General features: G+C 40.3%; 2 protein-coding genes across 8 annotated transcripts in view; one reads left to right on the top strand and one right to left on the bottom strand.

Annotated features, from left to right (window-relative positions):
- Nucleotides 1-21,125, top strand: part of Mnt — a 53,914-nt gene that overhangs the window by 24,998 nt on the left and 7,791 nt on the right. For 2 of the 7 annotated variants that reach the window (XM_017251170.3, XM_017251127.3), the window contains exons 1-2: nt 10,397-10,590; nt 13,964-14,900. In XM_017251170.3, the coding sequence (XP_017106659.2) occupies nt 14,447-14,900 (454 nt within the window). In that variant the 5' untranslated portion in view covers nt 10,397-10,590; nt 13,964-14,446. Of the gene's footprint in view, nt 1-8,530; nt 8,690-9,370; nt 9,567-10,396; nt 10,591-10,651; nt 10,671-13,963; nt 14,901-21,125 lie in introns of those variants that run through there. The other 5 variants (XM_070276420.1, XM_017251146.3, XM_017251153.3 and 2 more) reach the window with 5 other exon arrangements.
- LOC122321969 (mucin-2) lies at nt 336-4,660 on the bottom strand. The gene is made up of 2 exons (XM_043213139.2): nt 4,570-4,660; nt 336-4,512 (listed from the first exon to the last, which is right to left on the bottom strand). Exons 1-2 carry the CDS (start codon nt 4,595-4,597, stop codon nt 365-367), a joined length of 4,176 nt encoding a protein of 1,391 aa, XP_043069074.1. The 5' UTR covers nt 4,598-4,660; the 3' UTR covers nt 336-364.

Here is a 21,125-nt window from a genome sequence, read left to right as displayed (position 1 = left end):
ACTAGTTCGCGTAGAAACAGACAGACGGACAGACGGACATGCTTATATCAACTCAGGAGGTGATCCTGATCAAGAATATATATACTTTATAGGGTCGGAGATGTCTCCTTCACTGCGTTGCACACTTTTGACCAAAATTATAATACCCTCTGCAAGGGTATAAAAATGTTTAGGAAATATCAAACACCAGATAAATTAAAATGCAACATAAACATATATTTAACAAAAAAAATAAAGAATTATTAAAATCGAAAACAGCATAAACTGAAACATGATATTTCCGAGGCATATTTATCCATTCAACGCAATAACCATTCATATCATTTAGTCATTTTGAGCTTCAGCCTTGGTAAGGACTTTTAGGTCAGTCATCAAATATCATCCATTGTGGCTCACCGCAGACGCATTTTCTGATGTTGTCCTCCAACTTCTCTAAAGTACTCAACAAGTCTTCACACAACTTGTCATGACATTCGCACCCTGGGCAAGTAGGACCACCAGGACCACATGGTTCGCAACAGCAAGGAGGCTCCGTGGTGGGTTTTGGAGTGATTGGATTCGTTGTAGAGGTCTCCGATGGTGTTGGAGAGCAGGGTATCTGTGTCGTACTGGTACTTGCGCTACTGGGGCATTTCGTTGTATCCTCAGGGGTGGATCTCCTTGTTGGAGAACTATGTGGTGATTTTTCAGTTGTGGAGCTTCGAGTGGGGGGCATCGTTGAAGGGGATCCCGGTGGTCTGTGGGTGCTGGTACTTTCACTACTTGGGCATTTCGTTGTACCCTCAGGGGTGGATCTCCTTGTTGGAGAACTATGTGGTGATTTTTCAGTTGTGGAGCTTCGAGTGGGGGGCATCGTTGAAGGGGATCCCGGTGGTCTGTGGGTGCTGGTACTTTCACTACTTGGGCATTTCGTTGTACCCTCAGGGGTGGATCTCCTTGTTGGAGAACTATGTGGTGATTTTTCAGTTGTGGAACTTCGAGTGGGGGGCATCGTTGAAGGGGATCCCGGTGGTCTGTGGGTGCTGGTACTTTCACTACTTGGGCATTTCGTTGTACCCTCAGGGGTGGATCTCCTTGTTGGAGAACTATGTGGTGATTTTTCAGTTGTGGAACTTCGAGTGGGGGGCTTCGTTGAAGGGGATCCCGGTGGTCTGTGGGTGCTGGTACTTTCACTACCGGGGCATTTCGTTGTACCCTCAGGGGTGGATCTCCTTGTTGGAGAACTATGTGGTGATTTTTCAGTTGTGGAACTTCGAGTGGGGGGCTTCGTTGAAGGGGATCCCGGTGTTCTGTGGGTGCTGGTACTTTCACTACTTGGGCATTTCGTTGTACCCTCAGGGGTGGATCTCCTTGTTGGAGAACTATGTGGTGATTTTTCAGTTGTGGAACTTCGAGTGGGGGGCTTCGTTGAAGGGGATCCCGGTGTTCTGTGGGTGCTGGTACTTTCACTACTTGGGCATTTCGTTGTACCCTCAGGGGTGGATCTCCTTGTTGGAGAACTATGTGGTGATTTTTCAGTTGTGGAACTTCGAGTGGGGGGCTTCGTTGAAGGGGATCCCGGTGTTCTGTGGGTGCTGGTACTTTCACTACTTGGGCATTTCGTTGTACCCTCAGGGGTGGATCTCCTTGTTGGAGAACTATGTGGTGATTTTTCAGTTGTGGAACTTCGAGTGGGGGGCTTCGTTGAAGGGGATCCCGGTGTTTTGTGGGTGCTGGTACTTTCACTACTTGGGCATTTCGTTGTACCCTCAGGGGTGGATCTCCTTGTTGGAGAACTATGTGGTGATTTTTCAGTTGTGGAACTTCGAGTGGGGGGCTTCGTTGAAGGGGATCCCGGTGTTCTGTGGGTGCTGGTACTTTCACTACTTGGGCATTTCGTTGTACCCTCAGGGGTGGATCTCCTTGTTGGAGAACTATGTGGTGATTTTTCAGTTGTGGAACTTCGAGTGGGGGGCTTCGTTGAAGGGGATCCCGGTGTTCTGTGGGTGCTGGTACTTTCACTACTTGGGCATTTCGTTGTACCCTCAGGGGTGGATCTCCTTGTTGGAGAACTATGTGGTGATTTTTCAGTTGTGGAACTTCGAGTGGGGGGCTTCGTTGAAGGGGATCCCGGTGTTCTGTGGGTGCTGGTACTTTCACTACTTGGGCATTTCGTTGTACCCTCAGGGGTGGATCTCCTTGTTGGAGAACTATGTGGTGATTTTTCAGTTGTGGAACTTCGAGTGGGGGGCTTCGTTGAAGGGGATCCCGGTGGTCTGTGGGTGCTGGTACTTTCACTACTTGGGCATTTCGTTGTACCCTCAGGGGTGGATCTCCTTGTTGGAGAACTATGTGGTGATTTTTCAGTTGTGGAACTTCGAGTGGGGGGCTTCGTTGAAGGGGATCCCGGTGTTCTGTGGGTGCTGGTACTTTCACTACTTGGGCATTTCGTTGTACCCTCAGGGGTGGATCTCCTTGTTGGAGAACTATGTGGTGATTTTTCAGTTGTGGAACTTCGAGTGGGGGGCTTCGTTGAAGGGGATCCCGGTGGTCTGTGGGTGCTGGTACTTTCACTACCGGGGCATTTCGTTGTACCCTCAGGGGTGGATCTCCTTGTTGGAGAACTATGTGGTGATTTTTCAGTTGTGGAACTTCGAGTGGGGGGCTTCGTTGAAGGGGATCCCGGTGTTCTGTGGGTGCTGGTACTTTCACTACTTGGGCATTTCGTTGTACCCTCAGGGGTGGATCTCCTTGTTGGAGAACTATGTGGTGATTTTTCAGTTGTGGAACTTCGAGTGGGGGGCTTTGTTGAAGGGGATCCCGGTGGTCTGTGGGTGCTGGTACTTTCACTACTTGGGCATTTCGTTGTACCCTCAGGGGTGGATCTCCTTGTTGGAGAACTATGTGGTGATTTTTCAGTTGTGGAACTTCGAGTGGGGGGCTTCGTTGAAGGGGATCCCGGTGGTCTGTGGGTGCTGGTACTTTCACTACCGGGGCATTTCGTTGTACCCTCAGGGGTGGATCTCCTTGTTGGAGAACTATGTGGTGATTTTTCAGTTGTGGAACTTCGAGTGGGGGGCTTCGTTGAAGGGGATCCCGGTGGTCTGTGGGTGCTGGTACTTTCACTACCGGGGCATTTCGTTGTACCCTCAGGGGTGGATCTCCTTGTTGGAGAACTATGTGGTGATTTTTCAGTTGTGGAACTTCGAGTGGGGGGCTTCGTTGAAGGGGATCCCGGTGGTCTGTGGGTGCTGGTACTTTCACTACCGGGGCATTTCGTTGTACCCTCAGGGGTGGATCTCCTTGTTGGAGAACTATGTGGTGATTTTTCAGTTGTGGAACTTCGAGTGGGGGGCTTCGTTGAAGGGGATCCCGGTGTTCTGTGGGTGCTGGTACTTTCACTACTTGGGCATTTCGTTGTACCCTCAGGGGTGGATCTCCTTGTTGGAGAACTATGTGGTGATTTTTCAGTTGTGGAACTTCGAGTGGGGGGCTTTGTTGAAGGGGATCCCGGTGGTCTGTGGGTGCTGGTACTTTCACTACTTGGGCATTTCGTTGTACCCTCAGGGGTGGATCTCCTTGTTGGAGAACTATGTGGTGATTTTTCAGTTGTGGAACTTCGAGTGGGGGGCTTCGTTGAAGGGGATCCCGGTGGTCTGTGGGTGCTGGTACTTTCACTACCGGGGCATTTCGTTGTACCCTCAGGGGTGGATCTCCTTGTTGGAGAACTATGTGGTGATTTTTCAGTTGTGGAACTTCGAGTGGGGGGCTTCGTTGAAGGGGATCCCGGTGGTCTGTGGGTGCTGGTACTTTCACTACCGGGGCATTTCGTTGTACCCTCAGGGGTGGATCTCCTTGTTGGAGAACTATGTGGTGATTTTTCAGTTGTGGAACTTCGAGTGGGGGGCTTCGTTGAAGGGGATCCCGGTGGTCTGTGGGTGCTGGTACTTTCACTACCGGGGCATTTCGTTGTACCCTCAGGGGTGGATCTCCTTGTTGGAGAACTATGTGGTGATTTTTCAGTTGTGGAACTTCGAGTGGGGGGCTTCGTTGAAGGGGATGTGGGTGTTGTTCGTGTAGAATTGGATCTTGGCGTCGGTTCAGTGGTGTGGTCATGACAACCACATGTTGGTGTGGTAGTTCTCCTTTCGCATCCACATGTTGATGTGGTGGATTCGCAGCCACATGGTGGCTTAGTAGTTTCGCAACCACAACCGCCTGATGTTGGCCATGGATTCCAACCTCCTGGGAACCAACCTCCTGGCCATGAATTTTGGGTGCCACATCCGCACGCTTTTGTCGTGGTTTCGCAGCCACACCCACAGGCTTTTGTGGTGGTTTCGCAGCCACACCCACAGGCTTTTGTGGTGGTTTCGCAGCCACATCCACATGGTGCTGCGGTGGTTACGTCCCCACAACTTCCTGAGGACGGCCATGGATTCCATCCTCCCGGGAACCAGCTCCCTGGCCAACCACCTGATTGAGTGGGTTCATCGCAAGGGTATGCCAAGGACTTGCTCAACAAGACATGGACTGAAAAAGAAAACTCTAGTAACTCGAATTATGTGCTATATTCAAATACGGAAATACCAATGAAAAGACTGATCAAAAGCTTCATGGTTCTGGAGGTCCTGGAGTCCCTTTTCCAAAAATGAAGGGATCGCACAGGCAGAACTCCAACGAAGTTATCTGACTGATAGCTTTTGGAGTAGATCTGTACTCGTATTTATATTCCCTTGAGATATGGGAATATTCCCAAGTAAAAATAATCTTGACTTGATCAAACAAACCCACATCCTAATTATAGACTAAATATGCTTTTGTTCAAGTTCAAGGCTAAAAAATATGGTTATTTTAATATTTGCTCTTCATCTCACGAGCCCGAGCCGTGAACAATCTATTTAAGGCAGTTTTGTTTATAGAGATGGCTTTTTTTTCTTCGTTTCGATGAACTTTTACTTTTTTTAGTTACATGTTCCTTTATTTATATTGTCACATAGTCTGGTTTTTTAACCCAAAAGAAAGAAACGGCTGGCAAAGTATGAGAGTCCACCAAAAGGATTTGATGAACTTTGGGCCAGGATGCAAGCGGAATGGAAAAGTATTCCAAATGAAATGTTGCAGAAATTGGTCGAGAGTATGCCCAAACGTATTAAAATGGTAATTAAGGCAAAGGGTCTTTGGACCAAATATTAAAATTTGAATAAAAACTAAAATAAAGCCAAAACGTGCAAAAGTGGCTACATTGACTTTTTTCAAATAATAAAAAAATATACATACATATAAGCAACTTATTATTTAAATATTAGTTCCTTGTATATCTAGTAGATATTAATAAAGATTACTAGAAAAAAAAAATTAAAGAGATTTATTCATTTTTACGGATTTTACAACAGCTTGAAGTCTGAAGTGACAAACATGTATCCACATGTGCTCGCCACTGTATATTCGAAATAAATTAGAACCATGAACTGGATACTATACTATTAAATGTATATTAGATTATCTAACTTAGATCATGTATGTGATAATAAAAGCGTGAGCATATTCAGAACTATTAAATATATCTGAACTTTTTCTGACTTGTGAGTAAGTCTTGGTCTCTGGACTAAAATGATAATAAAATTCATGATATTAGAAAAGGTTCTACATTTCTTTATTATTTAGCTTGTGAGGACCTATGATAGTAGGATAGAATAGGAAGATAGGATAGGATAAAAGGATAGGACAGTAGGATAGGATACTAGGATAGTAGGATGGGATAGTAGAATAGAATAGTGGGATAGGATAGAAGGATAAGATATTAGGATAACTTAGTAGGATAGGAAGGTAAGATGAGTGAGTAGGATAGAATGGTAGGACATGATAGTAAGAAAAGATAGAGAGAAAGGAAGGGTGAAAGAAGGTAGGATGAATGAGAAGGATAGGATAGGCTAGGCTAGGATAGTAGTTCAGGATGGAACGATATGATATTAAAATAGGATGGTATGATAGGAGAGTAGGATAGTATAGTAGGATAGTATAGTAGGATAGTATAGTAGGATAGTATAGTAGGATAGTATAGTAGGATAGTATAGTAGGATAGTATAGTAGGATAGTATAGTAGGATAGTATAGTAGGATAGTATAGTAGGATAGAATAGCAGGATAAGATAGTAGGTCAGGATGGTAGGAAAGGATAGTAGGATAAAACAGTAGGGTAAGATAGTAGAATAGGATAGAGGGATAGGATAAAGGGATAGGATAGTAGAATGGGATAGGGGGATAAGGTAGTAGGATAGGATAGAGCGATAGAATGGTAGAATAGGACAGTAGAATAGGATAACAGGATTAGATAGTACGATAACCTAAGTCTCTGAACCGATTCTTCAGATTCCGAATAAGAATACCCATAAGGATCGGTTGACCTCATAGGTGATATGCAAACGTAAAATGTATTATCTTTGTAACCTAGCAGACTGGGGACTTTTTGAAGTCCTTAGTAGTGCCTTAGTGTACCAGTTAGTAGTGCTACAAAGATAACTTTGTTGTTTTGGGTTTTTTGTTGCTTTTGGGGTCTACCCCCCAGTATCCAAATTGTAAATTTTGACCTAGAAAGAGAAGAGAAGCAAGGCACACAAAAGCCAAAATAAAGCGCATATGATAATGCAAGGGAAGTGAGCGGACTGGCGATAGGTATGTAGGTGATAAAAGACGAAATGGAAGAGGGGAGGAACGAACAAGGGTGTGGAGGCCGCGAAAAACACGTCACACAGAGACCCAAAAAAGTACAATGAACTCTGCTGTCCAATAGGTGTTTCTCCCATTGTTGTTGTTGTTGTCGCTTTATGCTTGCAGTGAATGTTGTTTTTGTTGTTTTCGGATGCTGCAACTGCGTCAGCAACATTGTTGCTTGGGCTTACGTTTCCTCTTCTTCCCTGCTGCTGCCCCGCTCCGCTGTCTCTCCGCTCGCGAACGAGTGGGGCAAAATGGAATGCAAGAAGAATTATGAAAACAAACAATTTGCTGCGTTATTTTCTGTTGCACCGTTCTGTGGCATGCTGCAACTTTTGCCCAGGGCTCAGGTTTTTTGGGCAGCTGCCTCAGCCTCTGCCACGGCCGTCGCTGCTGCTGGTGCAGTCGCTTCTCGCTGCGTCGACGCCGGCAGAGCAAGCCATGCATATCAAAACAAGTTCCGTTCCACACAAATGCCAGCACGTTTCGAAATTGCCGACGCGTCCGTCGCAGTCGACGCATCATAACAATAACAAAAGCCCAACACCAGCAACATATCCACACACACAGACATACATACAAGCACATGTATGTATATAACAGAAACGAAAACAACAAACAACAGCAACTCCAACAGAAGCGAGCAAACATTTGGGAGGGCAGAGCCACTACAGTGAATACACTATACAAAGGAAAAGGAAAAGAAGAGGCGTGATATGTAGAATCATAACTAGTTTATTTTTTTTTTAATTATTACTTAGCTACTATAGTTAATTGTTACTTAAAAATATTTATTATTTTAGAAAGCCAATTTTGATTCACAATTATTTATTAAGTCACTAATTCATAGATAATTAATTTATTAATAAGGAAGGCAAGGAAGTAAGGAACTAGGTTAGAAAAGCCTCACAAGGAGGTGAGGTTTAAAATAAAATTAACGGGATATTGTAGTCAATGAAATTAAGGAGATATTGTAGTCAAGGACCTTAAAGTTCTTATTGTCCTTCTATTTTATATTTTAATCAGATACATGAAATTAAAATATGTTGATCCTTTTAATAGTCTATATCCTTTTAAGAATAAAACACATATTTCCATATTATACTTCAAAAAATCATTTTTAAAATAATTTTTTTAACTACTACTAACTACAAAACTATTCTGATTAGAGTTTTAACTTTTGATAAATAAATATAAAAAAATTATATCATAGTACTTATTAAATACTATAATTATTTTTAAATATTAAATAATAAATAATAATAATTAAAATAAATAATATTATAATAATATAATAATAATAATAATTAAGTGTTTTTTAATCATAAATAATATGATTTTTATCAAATAATCAAATTATATTTTACAAAGTACAAATTACAAAGAGGAAGAATCCTCCAGGGTGGTATATTTCTCACTCTTTCACCTCAGTGTGTTCGTTTTAAATAAAAAATAATAATATTGTTTTTTTGATAATTAATAATCATTTTGATTCCCTAATATTTATTAAGCAGAAATTAATAATTTCTCTGTTCCACCATATCGTAAGCTCACTGTACGTGCTCGAAACAGTGCACAAATAGTGGCAGCGACGTCCACTGAGGCAGAATCAAAAGGTGGTTTGGGGAGGGTGGCGATGGGCGATGGTCGATGGACGCGGAAGAAGGGAGTCAAGAAGGGGAAGAAGAGCGGTGGGCTGGGTAGGAAGCGGTGGCAATGTTGCCGTGGAAGAAACAATGACGCAGCAAGCCGAGAAATGAGAATCAGAATGAGAACGAGTGTGAAGAAGCCCAGCATAAAAGCTGGTAAGGGAGAAGATGGAACAGAAGAAGTAGACGTAAAAGAGCGGCTCTGCAGCCAACATTGACTCTAGCAGCGGCAGCGGCGGACCGAGAGGCAGAGGCAGCGAGACTGCAGCATCTTAGACTGGATAACTAAAAAAAAATATATCTTACAGATACGTATCTAAAAATTGCAGAAAGTATAGGAAAAGCTAAGTTAGTAGACTTATTCTTGAAATTTCTTGTTTGTTAAAAAATACACACACACACATACACGTACTTCCCGTTGTTATTGTTGTTATTTTCTTCCTGTTTCTTCTTCCTACTGCACAAGCTCGAGAAGAGCAACAGACAACAACAATCGGGGAGACAACCAAACATGCGTGCATACAGTTATGGTAATTTTTATAGCTCCAATAAAGCAAAGATGCAGTTCATGGATTAAGTTGCATGAGCGGATTGGATAAACAAATAAATATTTATTATTATTTACAAACGAAATGGTGTGCAAAAATGTGGAGGTGTCTCGTGAGTGCTTGTGGTTTTATGTGTTATGACTTTTGCTGTACTTGGCTGCTACGTACGTACGAGGGCGCACGCAACGCGTCACGTGCGCTCTCTTCTTTTTGCGCCCAGCTCTTGTTTCTCTCGCGCTCTGCTCCTCTTACTCTTCTCGCGCCGTCACCCCCGCACTGGCTGGCTCCGCGCTTTTGACTCGTTTGCTCGCACTCTCTCGCAGACCGTGCTCTCTTTTCGCGTTCGCTGCACTGTGTTATGTGCGTTTTGCCTTTGTTGCTTCTGTTGTTGTTGTTTTGCGAATGCTGCGCTGCCGCCAGCAGCGACTGCGACGTCGGCCAGACAGCAGCAGCAGCACCAGCACCAGCAGCAGCAGTTAAAGCCATTGAGCTGCGGCCGCATTTAGTTTTCTGTCATGGCATAAGAAATACACAAAACAGACAAAAACAGAGCTGAAACCCAAAAACGGAATAAACTTCAAACCGAAACCAACAAATCGCTTGCCTTTATTTTTTCACGTTAAGTGCAACTACACGTAGCCCAAGAAGAAGAAGAAGAGTGCTTAATAATTCTAACGGTAAATAGTGAGCAAATTTCGGTGCAAAGTGCGAAAAGTTTTCTGCAAGTGTGTTAGTGTGTGTGTTGTTTTTTTTTGTATATTGTTTTTGCCCGATACTTGAGGCTCGAAGTGTGTGTTTACTGGATTTTTGCTTTGAAGTTTTTTTTTTTTTTTTGCCTTGCATTTGGGATTTATTTTTTGTCAAGACCAGTTTTTGATTTTATTTTTTGTAAGCTTTGTTTTTAGCATGTGCTCTTTTTTGTGATTTTGGGAAGAGTGTGTGAGAGAGAGAGGGTGGGGTTGGGTTTGGTTTGGTTCTTTTTTCTCCACGCCATCTGCCATGCACACAAAAACAAAAATAACAAAAACAACAAAACAGCGATTTTACAGAGGAGCGCGTGCTTTTTTCTGCCGTCTCTTGCCTTCTACACTTTTCGCCCCCACACACATACGCAAACAAAACAAAAAAAAAAATAATAATAAGCAAGTTCCATGCTACGTGACTGCTGCTCTATGGTTCTCTTTGGCGCGCTCTTAGCGCTGTTGCTCTTCGTTTTTGTTACCCTGCACTCGCAAGGGTTGTATGCTGTAACTAGTAAGAGAGGTGATCATTAAAGTTGTTTTGAAAGCCAAGTTAAAAAAATACATTAACCGTATCTTAATCCGGAATTTAATTCTTAAGATGTAAGATACCAAAGAAAGCACCGCTACAGGGCATCAACGATTCGCGACACTCGACTACGGCAGCCCGTGTTCTCTTTGGCTTGATGTCAGGGCTCTCGCGCGCTCTGGTGCGTCGGCGGCGGCAGCGAGGGCTCCGCTGCCTTGGCATTTTGTCAGCTCGCTTCATTTCTCATTTCCCGTTGTTTAGCCGTAGCGTGCGCGTCGCAGTCGCTGTCGCCGTCGACGTTGCGTCTAAAGTTGCGTCAGTTAAAAAAAATAATTAACAAAAATTCAAAAAGCCAAAAACAAGCATACAATTTTTTTCGAGTTTATTTTTTTTCAACAAGTGCTTCACCAAAAAACAAACCCACAACCCAAAGTAGGTGAAACGAAAAATAAATAATAATGGAAAAAAAGTCATATTGGGCTTAGTATTTTAATGCTCCCGCGTCAGCTCTCGTATGTTGTGTATATGTGTGTGTGTCTGTGTTTTAAGCTTTTTTTTAGATCTCTTAGTACTATTATTTAAGCAAATAAACAAATTTTTGAAAGTTAATTGGATATACATACGTACATTATAAAGTTAAAAAAAAGAATTAAAATTTTATTAAAAATGTAATATTTTTCAAAGGAAAAACTTTTGATAGCCACTTCCTGGGATATAAAAAAATTCCTAATATTTTCCCCAAAAAGTTGGGGTTTTCGGGGAAAAGTCACCAACACCAGTGTGTGTAAAAATGCCAGAGACTTTCCTCCATTTTCGGCTATTTTTAAACGTTTATTCGCATGTGTGTGTGTTTTTTTTGCACGCTTCATCACTCTTCATTTCGAAAAATTAGCAACAATAACACACATGACGAAAAGCGCCTTTTTTCTACAAAAAAAAGTAGGAAAAGAAATGCAAAGAAAGTGCGTAGTGGGCGCTCAGGGAAAAGCAGGAAGAGAAACACAGCGAGGGAGAGTAATGTCATGAGAGCGGAAAGAGAGAAACCTAAAGCTTCAGAACTGTTTTGTTGTTTTTGTCTGTTGCTTTTGTTATTCTGTTTCTATTTCCTCCTTTTTGTTTCATTTTGATGATGATTTTCACCGAAATTCACTTTCTTTTTGCTTGGCTCTCTGAAAGCTTTTTTATTTTATTTTATTTTTTTTTTAACTGAAATAGAGGGAAATTGAATCAAATCAGAGACCATACAAGTGTCCTTGAAATACAAAAAGTTCCTTCGATTTAAAAAAAAAACATTGGAAATATTAAGTTACCTTGTTAACTCTTCTCGAGTGAATCGGGCCTTAAATAGCTTCCTCGAATTACACATTTCTCTTTCTCAGTTTCTCTTGCCTTTCCCCTCCCCCTCCCCCCTTGGTTCTTGGCTCAAATCAACCGCAAAATGTTTCATTAATTTTTCAACCGCGTTCTCGCGTTCTTTTTCTCCTTTTCACCACTCACCTATTACCTTTTACCTTTTCAACTTTTGCATTTTGACTTTTGAGACTGGGTCTGAAGTGTTTTATGTGATTATTTGATAGAGGGGGGTAAAGGGGGGGAATCTCTTTCTTGCTTCGAGTCCACCCCTCTTCCACGAGTCCTGTTCCGGTTTCCTTTTTCTCTCTTTTTTTTTTCTTTCTTACATTTTACATGTACAGGGGAGACTAAAAAAGTGGATATTTCTTAAAAGTTTTAAATGGTCATATGTATATTATTTATTATTATTCAGAAACCACCCTTTACACATATCCCTCTTATCCTGGCTTCACTGTCTCCAGTTCCAAAATCCAAAGCGAACCTTGAATGCCTTGCAATGGGCCGTCAGGGTATTTCTGGTCCTCGACTCGACTCTCCTCTTGAAGCCCGACCCCTTGGGGTGGATTTCACCTACCCCATTATCCCCTGCCCCTCCGCCCAGGACACCTTTACCTTTACCTTTACCTTACTTCTTCTCCTCCCTATTTTTTTTCCTTCTCCGTTATCCCGTTTTTGTTGTTATTTCTTTTTTGGGGTCGATTTCTGGGTTGCATTTCAGGTAGTAGTCGGAATATGATACATATATACCGTATTATTTATACCCAATGCCGAAAATTTAGATTGGTTTGAGGTTGCGTGGGTGTCTCGGGCAATTACTGCGATTTTCCTCGAAATACAATACTCTTTTTGTTGAAAGGTCAGCTAGGTTTGGAGGGGTTCTTCTTTAAAATTACCATCATACTATCATTACACTATCATACAGATTTTCTAAAATTTTAAATTCATTCAAGAAACCTATTTTTTGTAAAGTCTCCTTTCTACAATTTTAATATTCTTCTAAAGGTAGGGTATAATATTATGCGACTTGAACAGACTTTCCACTTACCTACTTGCTTTTATTTTTTTGCCATTGTCGGGTCCGTGGGTTCCGGGGTCTCTCAGGCTTTGGATTGTCAGGAAACATGTCACCCCGTAAAACAAAAAAAAACAAGGAAAGTGGGGATGCAGATGGAAATACTTATCATAATGGATAAATAATAAAAATAGTGAAAGAATAGATTTAATAATAGACACCTCTTGAATCAAAACTAAAGAAACTCTCCCGATAACTGACCGACTCTGCAAAAGTGATAATGGAGATAATCCAATTGTTGATAAAGTGTATTTCTTGTGGGTGGGAAGAGTGCGATAATAAGGGGGTGGGATGTAATGAAGTGGGCGTAGGGTGACCGAGAGAGAGAGAGAATGATGAGGAGGTTGGCCATCAAAAGCGCGTTTAATGTCAAGGCAGCGTCATTCGAAGGACTTTTCGAAGCTCTCTCGGCCGCTCTCTATTTACCAACTCGCTTCCACTCCGCTCTCTCTCTCACGCTCTTTCTGGTTTTTTTTTGGCGGCGAGACAACAAAAGCCTTTGAGAGTGTTCGCGCGTGTAAGTGAGAGAGGGAGCCAGCTGCTGTGTAAATAACGCCGGCTGCAACTCGACTCTCCTGCCGCCTTGCTCTCGCTGTGGCTGGCGACCCTTGACCTTTTATATCAATTATGACACCAACAACAACAACAACAGCAAAGACAATGCAGCATTATGTGTTCTCTCTTCAATGGCTTTGCCCCTCAGTTGAATGCCCCAAACACACACACACACACACACACTGGAATGAAAAACCAGCAGCTGACGGAAAAGAAAAGGAAGAGAGGGAGAAGCTGCGCGCACGCGCCAATCGTTCTTCTTTCATCAATTCTTCTTTTCTTTTGACTTTCTTCCGCCCCCGCATTTTCCTGTTTATTTCATTTGATTAGTTCCATCTCTTTCTCTTCCGACTGCAACTTGTTGGTTGGGGCTGCTGCCGCTTCTTCTTCTTCTTCAATCATCTGCCTCTTCCCCCATCCCCTTTCCTTCATATATTTTTAGTCCCGTTCTTTCCGTATTTATTTGTTTGTTTGTTTTTTCTTTGGCCTTTGTTTTTGTTATTGTTGTTGTTTCTACGGCCGCCGTCGCCACGCAGCTGTGCACAATTAGCGCAAAAAAGCAAAAGAAAAGCAAAAACAAAAGCAAACGCAAATGCAACAGCTGCTGATGGTGACGATGACTTTATGAAACCGGAGAGAGAGAGAGGGGGAGACAGAAAAGCTATACAAAATGTACCGTACAAAATGGTGCAAAGAGAAATATTATGAAATACTATAAGTTGAAGAACTACTATGTTGAAGAAAATTGTTTTTTTTGTGTATTTGTTTTGAAATATTTTCCTATTAGTTCCTTACTAAAACTTCTCTTTCTTTCATTCTTTACAGTTTACCCAACAAACACCAAAATCAAAACTGCAACATCCACCGAAGCTAAACCACGTCTTTAAAAACAAACAACCAAGAAACAAAAATTTTAAAACAAACATTACGTTCTACAACCTTAAAGCCAATAACAAACAACAAACCTACGCTCTTGCAACAAGCCAACCCATCACCATCAGTCGAGAAGTAAAAGAAACAACAACTACCGCTCCACATCACAACAGTAAAGTGCCGCGATTACAACAAAGCTCCTCACCTCCCACTCACCAGCCAGCGCTCTTTCTCCGCTCTCCCTCTGTGTGTGTGTGTGTCGCTCTCCCACCTGAACCAGCCGTGTCGCTGTCTGTGTAAGCGTCGTGCTTTCGTACTGTGCGTGTGTGTGTGTGTCTGTGTGCGTGTTTTGGCCGTGCCGTGCGTAATTCGTGTGCAGGTGTGCGTGAGAGCCAGAGTCAGCGAGAGAGAGCGTGTGCGTTGTTGTTGTATGCTATGTCAGGGAGCGGGGGCATCAAGGCGCTCCTTCAGGCGGCTTACTTACTCGAGCAGAATGAGAAGCTCCTGCAGGCGGGAGGCGGCAACGGTGTCGTCGGAGTGGGCGTGGCCCTGCCCCAGCAGCTGCCGCAACAGCCGTCGCTGCACTGCTCTCTAACCAACGGAAAAACAATTTCCATCATCAACAACAACAACAATAGCACCAACATCAACAACAACAACAGCACGAGTCAGCTGAATAGGAACAGCAGCAGCAGCAGTAACGGTATTATTGCCACACCATCGTTAACGAACGGAAATGGAAGTGGCAGCAACGGAGTCGGGATCTTCGGTAACGTAAACGGTCTAACCAATGGCCACTGCAACACGCGCGGCGGCGTGGGAGAGGAGTACGTTGTCGGCGGCAGCGCTGTCAGCAACGGGCACAGCGAAGGTCGCACCATCATCTCGGGTAAGTCCCCAAAACCCCCCAAAAGCGCCCAAAACCAACACTCTTTCAAAAATCATTCACTATGGAATTCATAAAAGTCGATATTTTTTAATCAAAAGTCGATATTTTAGTTAAAATATCAAAACTAAAAAATCTACTTTTTATAAAACTATCGATTTAAAAAAAAATCACTAACATTTCCATAACCATCCCCCATATTAATCGAAACTTCCCGAATTTTCCGTCCAAGTGTTGCTATTTGCCCGCGGCTCTTGTAACAGTTTTCTTTCCAAGTGCAACAACAACAACAAGACCCAGCCGCTGTTGACTGCGCTTCACTGTTCTGCTCTGCTGCTAACTGTTAACTGTTGTTGGTGGGGCTCGTCCACCCGACCAAAGTTTCCCAAAGGAAATGCTTTTTAAATATGGAATGTAATGCTTGTGTTCTAATATTTTACTTTTGTCGCCTGTCTATGTACGTATACCTGTGGGGAAATGGGTCTTTACGTTCTTGTCGCCTGCACTTTTGGAGCCATGGCTGTGATAATAAAAAACCCCAATTCGAGATATCGTCAAACTGACCAATTTATGATTGATTTGCAATTGGTGGCAACAAAAATGGTGCGATTGCAAAAATAGGTTTATTTCAATGCAAATTTTTTGTTCTCTTTGTTTTTTATTTTGATAATGACGCTCTTGTCGCCTTATCCTCAAAAAAAAAAATAAAAAAAAACAAACAAAATAATAATGTTTTTCCATTGGCTTTTGCTGCTGCATTTAAACTTGTTTTGACCTTGTTTGCGACGCCAACGTCAACGCCAACGCAGACGTCGACTGCACTTTGCGTGGGCGCGCACTGTACCACAAAAAAAAAAAATAAATAAATAAATAAATGGAATAATATAAAATAAAATAAAAACCCCAATAAGCAACAAAATGACCACTCTTCACCTTATTGCTTCTCCTTCACTCGCTCTCTCTCTGTTTGTTGCTCTCTTGGCACAGGTTGCAAGCGTGGCAAGCAGCAGGTACTGTTATATTTTTAGCGCGCTCTGCTGCCGCAGTCGACGTCAGCGTCGCTGTCCAATTGGCATGTGCTAAATTGTCATGCTGCGTTGTTGTTTCTGTTTTTTTTGTTTTTTCTTCTTTTGTTTTTTTTTTTTTGTTTCTGTTGCCTTGACTAACATATAACAAAAAAAAATAGCAACAAAGTAAAATCTCAAAAATATGGTTAAAAATCATCAAAAATATGAAATTTTAAAGCTATTTTACTGTATCTTGCGTATTTTGTTTTCACTTGCTTTGGCTGGGCTCGTTTCATCTTTTTTTTCCCCCGAATTTTATTTTTTTTCATCAACTCTTGTGAGTGTTTTTTTTTGTTTGTGTTTTCGCCTTTGTCATGCGCTTATTCGTATTTTTTCGCACGTACGCTTGTACTTGTTGCTGTTGTTGTTGTTTGGGGTCACGTCATGTTGTGGCTCTTTTTCTCTCCCCCTGGTGCTCTTTCTCTTTTCCGCACAAATTAGTCATAGCTTGCAAGGAGAGAGCGCAAAAAAATAACAGAAAGAGCAACAGAGTGCAAGTTGGCCCACGTGAACAGAAACTCTCTTAGGTTGGGTTTTTTTTTTTCTCAGAACTCTCTTACGGCGGCTCTCTTTTTTTTGTCTGCCTGCTGTAAGACAAAGTCAATGAACTTTGTACGCATTTTTTGTTGTTTTTGTCGGGTGCCTGTTTTTTCGTGCCCATTTCATATATTATTACTTGGCCTTTCTTTTATGTTTTATGTTTATTTTCTTCACACTTGTACATTTCATTTGTTATTGTAGTTTTTAATTTTTTTTTTGTATTTTGCGTTACATGTGTAATATCACTAACCATACAGCATATAGACAACCCATTTCATACAACGAAAATGGACGCGAAAATTTCTTGCGACAGGCCCCAGCAGGCCCCAGAGCGGATTTCTTACGCTCTCTTACGCTCATCGTTCGTTCATCTTACGCTCATTCTCGCAATAAATGTTTTCTGTTTCTCAGTCTCTAAACGGAGCGCGATGAAGAAGGTTGGCCTGCGCTTCGGTTGATCTTTGTATGTATGCGTGTCACACATTCACATACATGGGTGTATGTGTGCGTGCGATTTCGTTTCGAAGCCAGCGCACAAAATTTTGATTTTTCTTACTTTTAAGGCTTGCTACCCTAACAAAATTCGGGTATTCGTTATTTGATGAAATGACGAAAGAAATTATATTATTTTTTATTTTATTTTTTTTTATTATTTCAGCATACATTTTTAATTTATTTAGGAATAAGATTAAGTGTTAGTAGTAAAATGTTTTCTGTATATATATTTTTACGAATCATTAAAAATCAATATACTGAGAAAGTGTCAGAGTATATTTCGGTCGGAGTCACTTAAAGCGCCGATTGCTTTTAAGTTTTTGTTGTTCTGCAAGAGGCTTGTGCATGCCTACTCTAACGATGGAATGATTTTTAGGGGAGGGTGAAGACGGGTGAAGAATTAAATTACTTTTTAAAGTTATTATATATAAGGAAATATATATAAGGAAATTATTAAATTAACGACAATAATTTAATTAAATCTCACAATAACCCAAAATATAATAACAAGTGCCTGAAAAATTGTAAACAAAAAAGGTAAACAAGTCCATCAGCTGTTTTCGTGTCTTCACCCTCCCCTAAAAATCATTCCATCGTTAGAGTAGGCATGCACAAGCCTCTTGCAGAACAACAAAAACTTAAAAGCAAACGGCGCTTTAAGTGACTCCGACCGAAATATACTCTGACACTTTCTCAGTATATTGATTTTTAATGATTCGTAAAAATATATATACAGAAAACATTTTACTACTAACACTTAATCTTATTCCTAAATAAATTAAAAATGTATGCTGAAATAATAAAAAAATATAATATACAAAATAATATAATTTCTTTCGTCATTTCATCAAATAACGAATACCCGAATTTTGTTAGGGTAGCAAGCCTTAAAAGTAAGAAAAATCAAAATTTTGTGCGCTGGCTTCGAAACGAAATCGCACGCACACATACACCCATGTATGTGAATGTGTGACACGCATACATACAAAGATCAACCGAAGCGCAGGCCAACCTTCTTCATCGCGCTCCGTTTAGAGACTGAGAAACAGAAAACATTTAATGCGAGAATGAGCGTAAGATGAACGAACGATGAGCGTAAGAGAGCGTAAGAAATCCGCTCTGGGGCCTGCTGGGGCCTGTAGCAAGAAATTTTCGCGTCCATTTTCGTTGTATGAAATGGGTTGTCTATATGCTGTATGGTTAGTGGTAATATTTAGACAGCTGTGTCTTTTGTTTTGTTTGCCTCTCTTTCTTGCTTTCTTTCTCTTCTTTGGTGCTTCCCTTTTCCTGTTGTCTTTTTTTTCACTGTCAGATGAGCTTATTTCATTATTGTTAGATAAAAAAAAAACAAAAACCAACAAACTTGAGCGCCAAAAAGCAGGCCACAAAAAGTTTGTTTTTCCTGCATTTCCTTAGAAAAAAATCACTTTACTGTAATATGCAAAAATATGCAGCATTCCGTTTGTTGTTGTTTGTCCTCCAAGAAAATGCAAATATTTTCTCTCGAAAATGCAAATTTCTTGCAACTCTGATTTTCTTTGGTTCTCCTCGCTGTTGATTTTTCATTCGCGCTCGAGTCGCGGACGGGAAAACGGCAATTTTCCGATACAATTTTTACCGTAATATCTTGTACGATGCACCATACTTTGAACCGTTATAACGAACAAAAACAACAACAACAAGAGAAAAAAGATCAACTTATCGCCGAATTGCTGAAACAACTGAGTACTTTGCAAAGTTTGCTGCTCGAACAGCAGAAACAACAACAAAAACTGGGAGAAAAGTGTCCACCTTTCAACTCTAAAGTGCCATCTTCGCCCAAAAAGAAGTGGATACACAGGCATTACGGTTATGGTATGACACTGTACCCAGGAGTTCAAGAAAAACAAACGAAAGGAGAGCTGACTGGGCGTATACGTGATTTATTTCTGAAATTAAAGTGCCACTTTTTTCCCGCGATTGTCGCATGTGTGTCGCATGATTTTATTTATTTTTATTATTATTATTCCCACTTTTTGTAGTTGTATTTTGTGGGAGAGACTGAGAGAGTAGAGTGTGTGATAACAAGGGTTAACTACAGTTTGCCGCTATTGTTGTGTGTCTGTTGCAGCCACGTGCGCTTCCATCACGTGGCACTGTGATGTGGGCGTTACACCAAACATATTGGAAAGGGGTGGGGGGAGGTGCGGCAAGGGGGCCAGCATGTGTAATCAGTTGGAAAAGAGAAAACAAAGAGACGGGCGCAGTAAAAGCGAGAAAAGAGAGAAATGGTCGTGAATAATCCATCTAATAAGTATGCTATCGAAAAGTCGCTTCAAAAAATATAGAAAAAGGAGGTTTTTGGAAATTAAATTAGGATTTTAGAAAAAAATAATCTAAATCTATAATCTGAATCTAAAAAATATATCTTTTAAAGGTAAATGTTTTGATTTAAAAGACTATTGATTTTTAAACAAACTAATCAGGTCTTAGGATTTAAAACGAAATTAGTGCTATGTTAGTGACGAAAGCTTTTCAAAAAATAAATCACTATTTTGTGAAAAAAACAAGTTTATAAAAAGAAAAGGATTTAAATAGAAACTTATAATAAATAAAATATAAAAAATAGTCAAAATATAAATCTAAAAATTTTAAAAAATGTATCTTTTAAAGGTTTATGTTTTGTTTTAATTAAATAATGATTTTTAGACAAATCTAGATTGAAACATGATTAAAGATGATCAGGTCTTAGGTTTGAAAAATGTTAGTGACGAAAGCTGTGCAACAAATAAATCACTGTTTTGGGAAACAAAGTAAATCTACTAAGAGAATAGGTCTTAGATTTTTGATAGAATTTAATATAAAATAATTAACCCAATAATTGGTTAATTATTTAGTTACTTTAACTAAATAACAGCACCGGTAGCGTATTCCGAGGTACTTTTAAATATTTAAAGCTCTTCTGGATGACTCTTAAATGCTGCCTAACCGCATTTTTGTTTTTGTGGAAAATTCAATCCCTTTCCTGCGGTCTGCCACACGTGTCTCACTTTTCCTAAGGGGGGTACCTACCTACATACCTTAAAAAAATGACTAAGGGAAATAAATCATTAATATTGCATACAAAATGCGACTCGTTGCTACAGTTTTTCCTTTTATTTTTATTTTTTTTTCCTTCTTTGTGAGGGTGGTGCTGTCGGATTTGTTTTAATGGAATTTCGCATTGGGGTTTTCCACGAATGCGTAATTAATTCATTACTAACACACAGGCACACACGCACACCCACTCCACCACTCCACCACCCACTAATCATGTATAATTAACCCACTAAAGGACCTTCATCGAGCTCTGATTGCTGCCTTTTGCCTTTGTTGCCTTTGTTGCTTTTGTTGCTTTTGTTGCTTGTTGTCTTTAACCCGAATTCATTTACATTCATTAAATATTTGTTTTGTTGTGCTCTGCGCCCTTTGTGTTCTGATTTATTTAAATTTAATTTTAGTTTTTGTTTTCCGTTTCGCATTTTGTGGTTACAAGTTGGAATAATTGCAGGAAGCTTACGCTAATTCTATTAAAGTACAATTAACAAGATGAGTTTGGGGAATTTCATTCGAGAAAAATTATTAAAATTGTAAGCTTAGAAAATAGAGTAAATTAAATTTTTAATAAAAATGACAAAGAAATAAAATCAAATTATGTAGTAAACTCTTAAAATAAAAGGGATCTTCACCTGCATCTACATAGCTTATATAGCTTACATTATAGCTTCAAGAATAAATTAATCAATTATCCTGAAAAAGAATTCATGAGTTTTTTTTTTTTTTAATTTTTTTAAAGACAAAATAACGCTACATTTGAAAACTAAAATATTGTTCACTCACAGTTCACTTATGTACGTAGGTGACGAATTTCATGAAGGCCCAAATTATTTGTTGTCTTTATGTGTTATGATATGTTAAAAATAAAGATCTATTCAAATAAGACCTGGAAGAGCTGTAAAATTGTTTTTATCAATAATTAATTTTTTTTTAACATTTGTTTTTTTTTAATTTAAACAATTTTTAGAACAAAAGTTTCTGTCTAACTATGAAAAGGAAATCTTTTAATTCTGAACTTTCTTTAAAAATTAATTTAAATATTATTTTAAGT

Source organism: Drosophila bipectinata, chromosome XR (genome assembly GCF_030179905.1).
Source record: "Drosophila bipectinata strain 14024-0381.07 chromosome XR, DbipHiC1v2, whole genome shotgun sequence".
In the NCBI taxonomy this organism is placed as follows: Eukaryota; Metazoa; Arthropoda; class Insecta; order Diptera; family Drosophilidae; genus Drosophila; species Drosophila bipectinata.
This window is presented reverse-complemented; position numbering and strand designations above follow the sequence as displayed.

Coding starts and splice junctions, on each gene's coding strand:
- LOC122321969 (XM_043213139.2), bottom strand. CDS start 4,597: ATGAAGCTTTTGATCAGTCTTTTCATTG. Junction 4,513..4,569: donor TTTGATCAGTCTTTTCATTG/GTATTTCCGTAT, acceptor TTTCTTTTTCAG/TCCATGTCTTGTTGAGCAAG.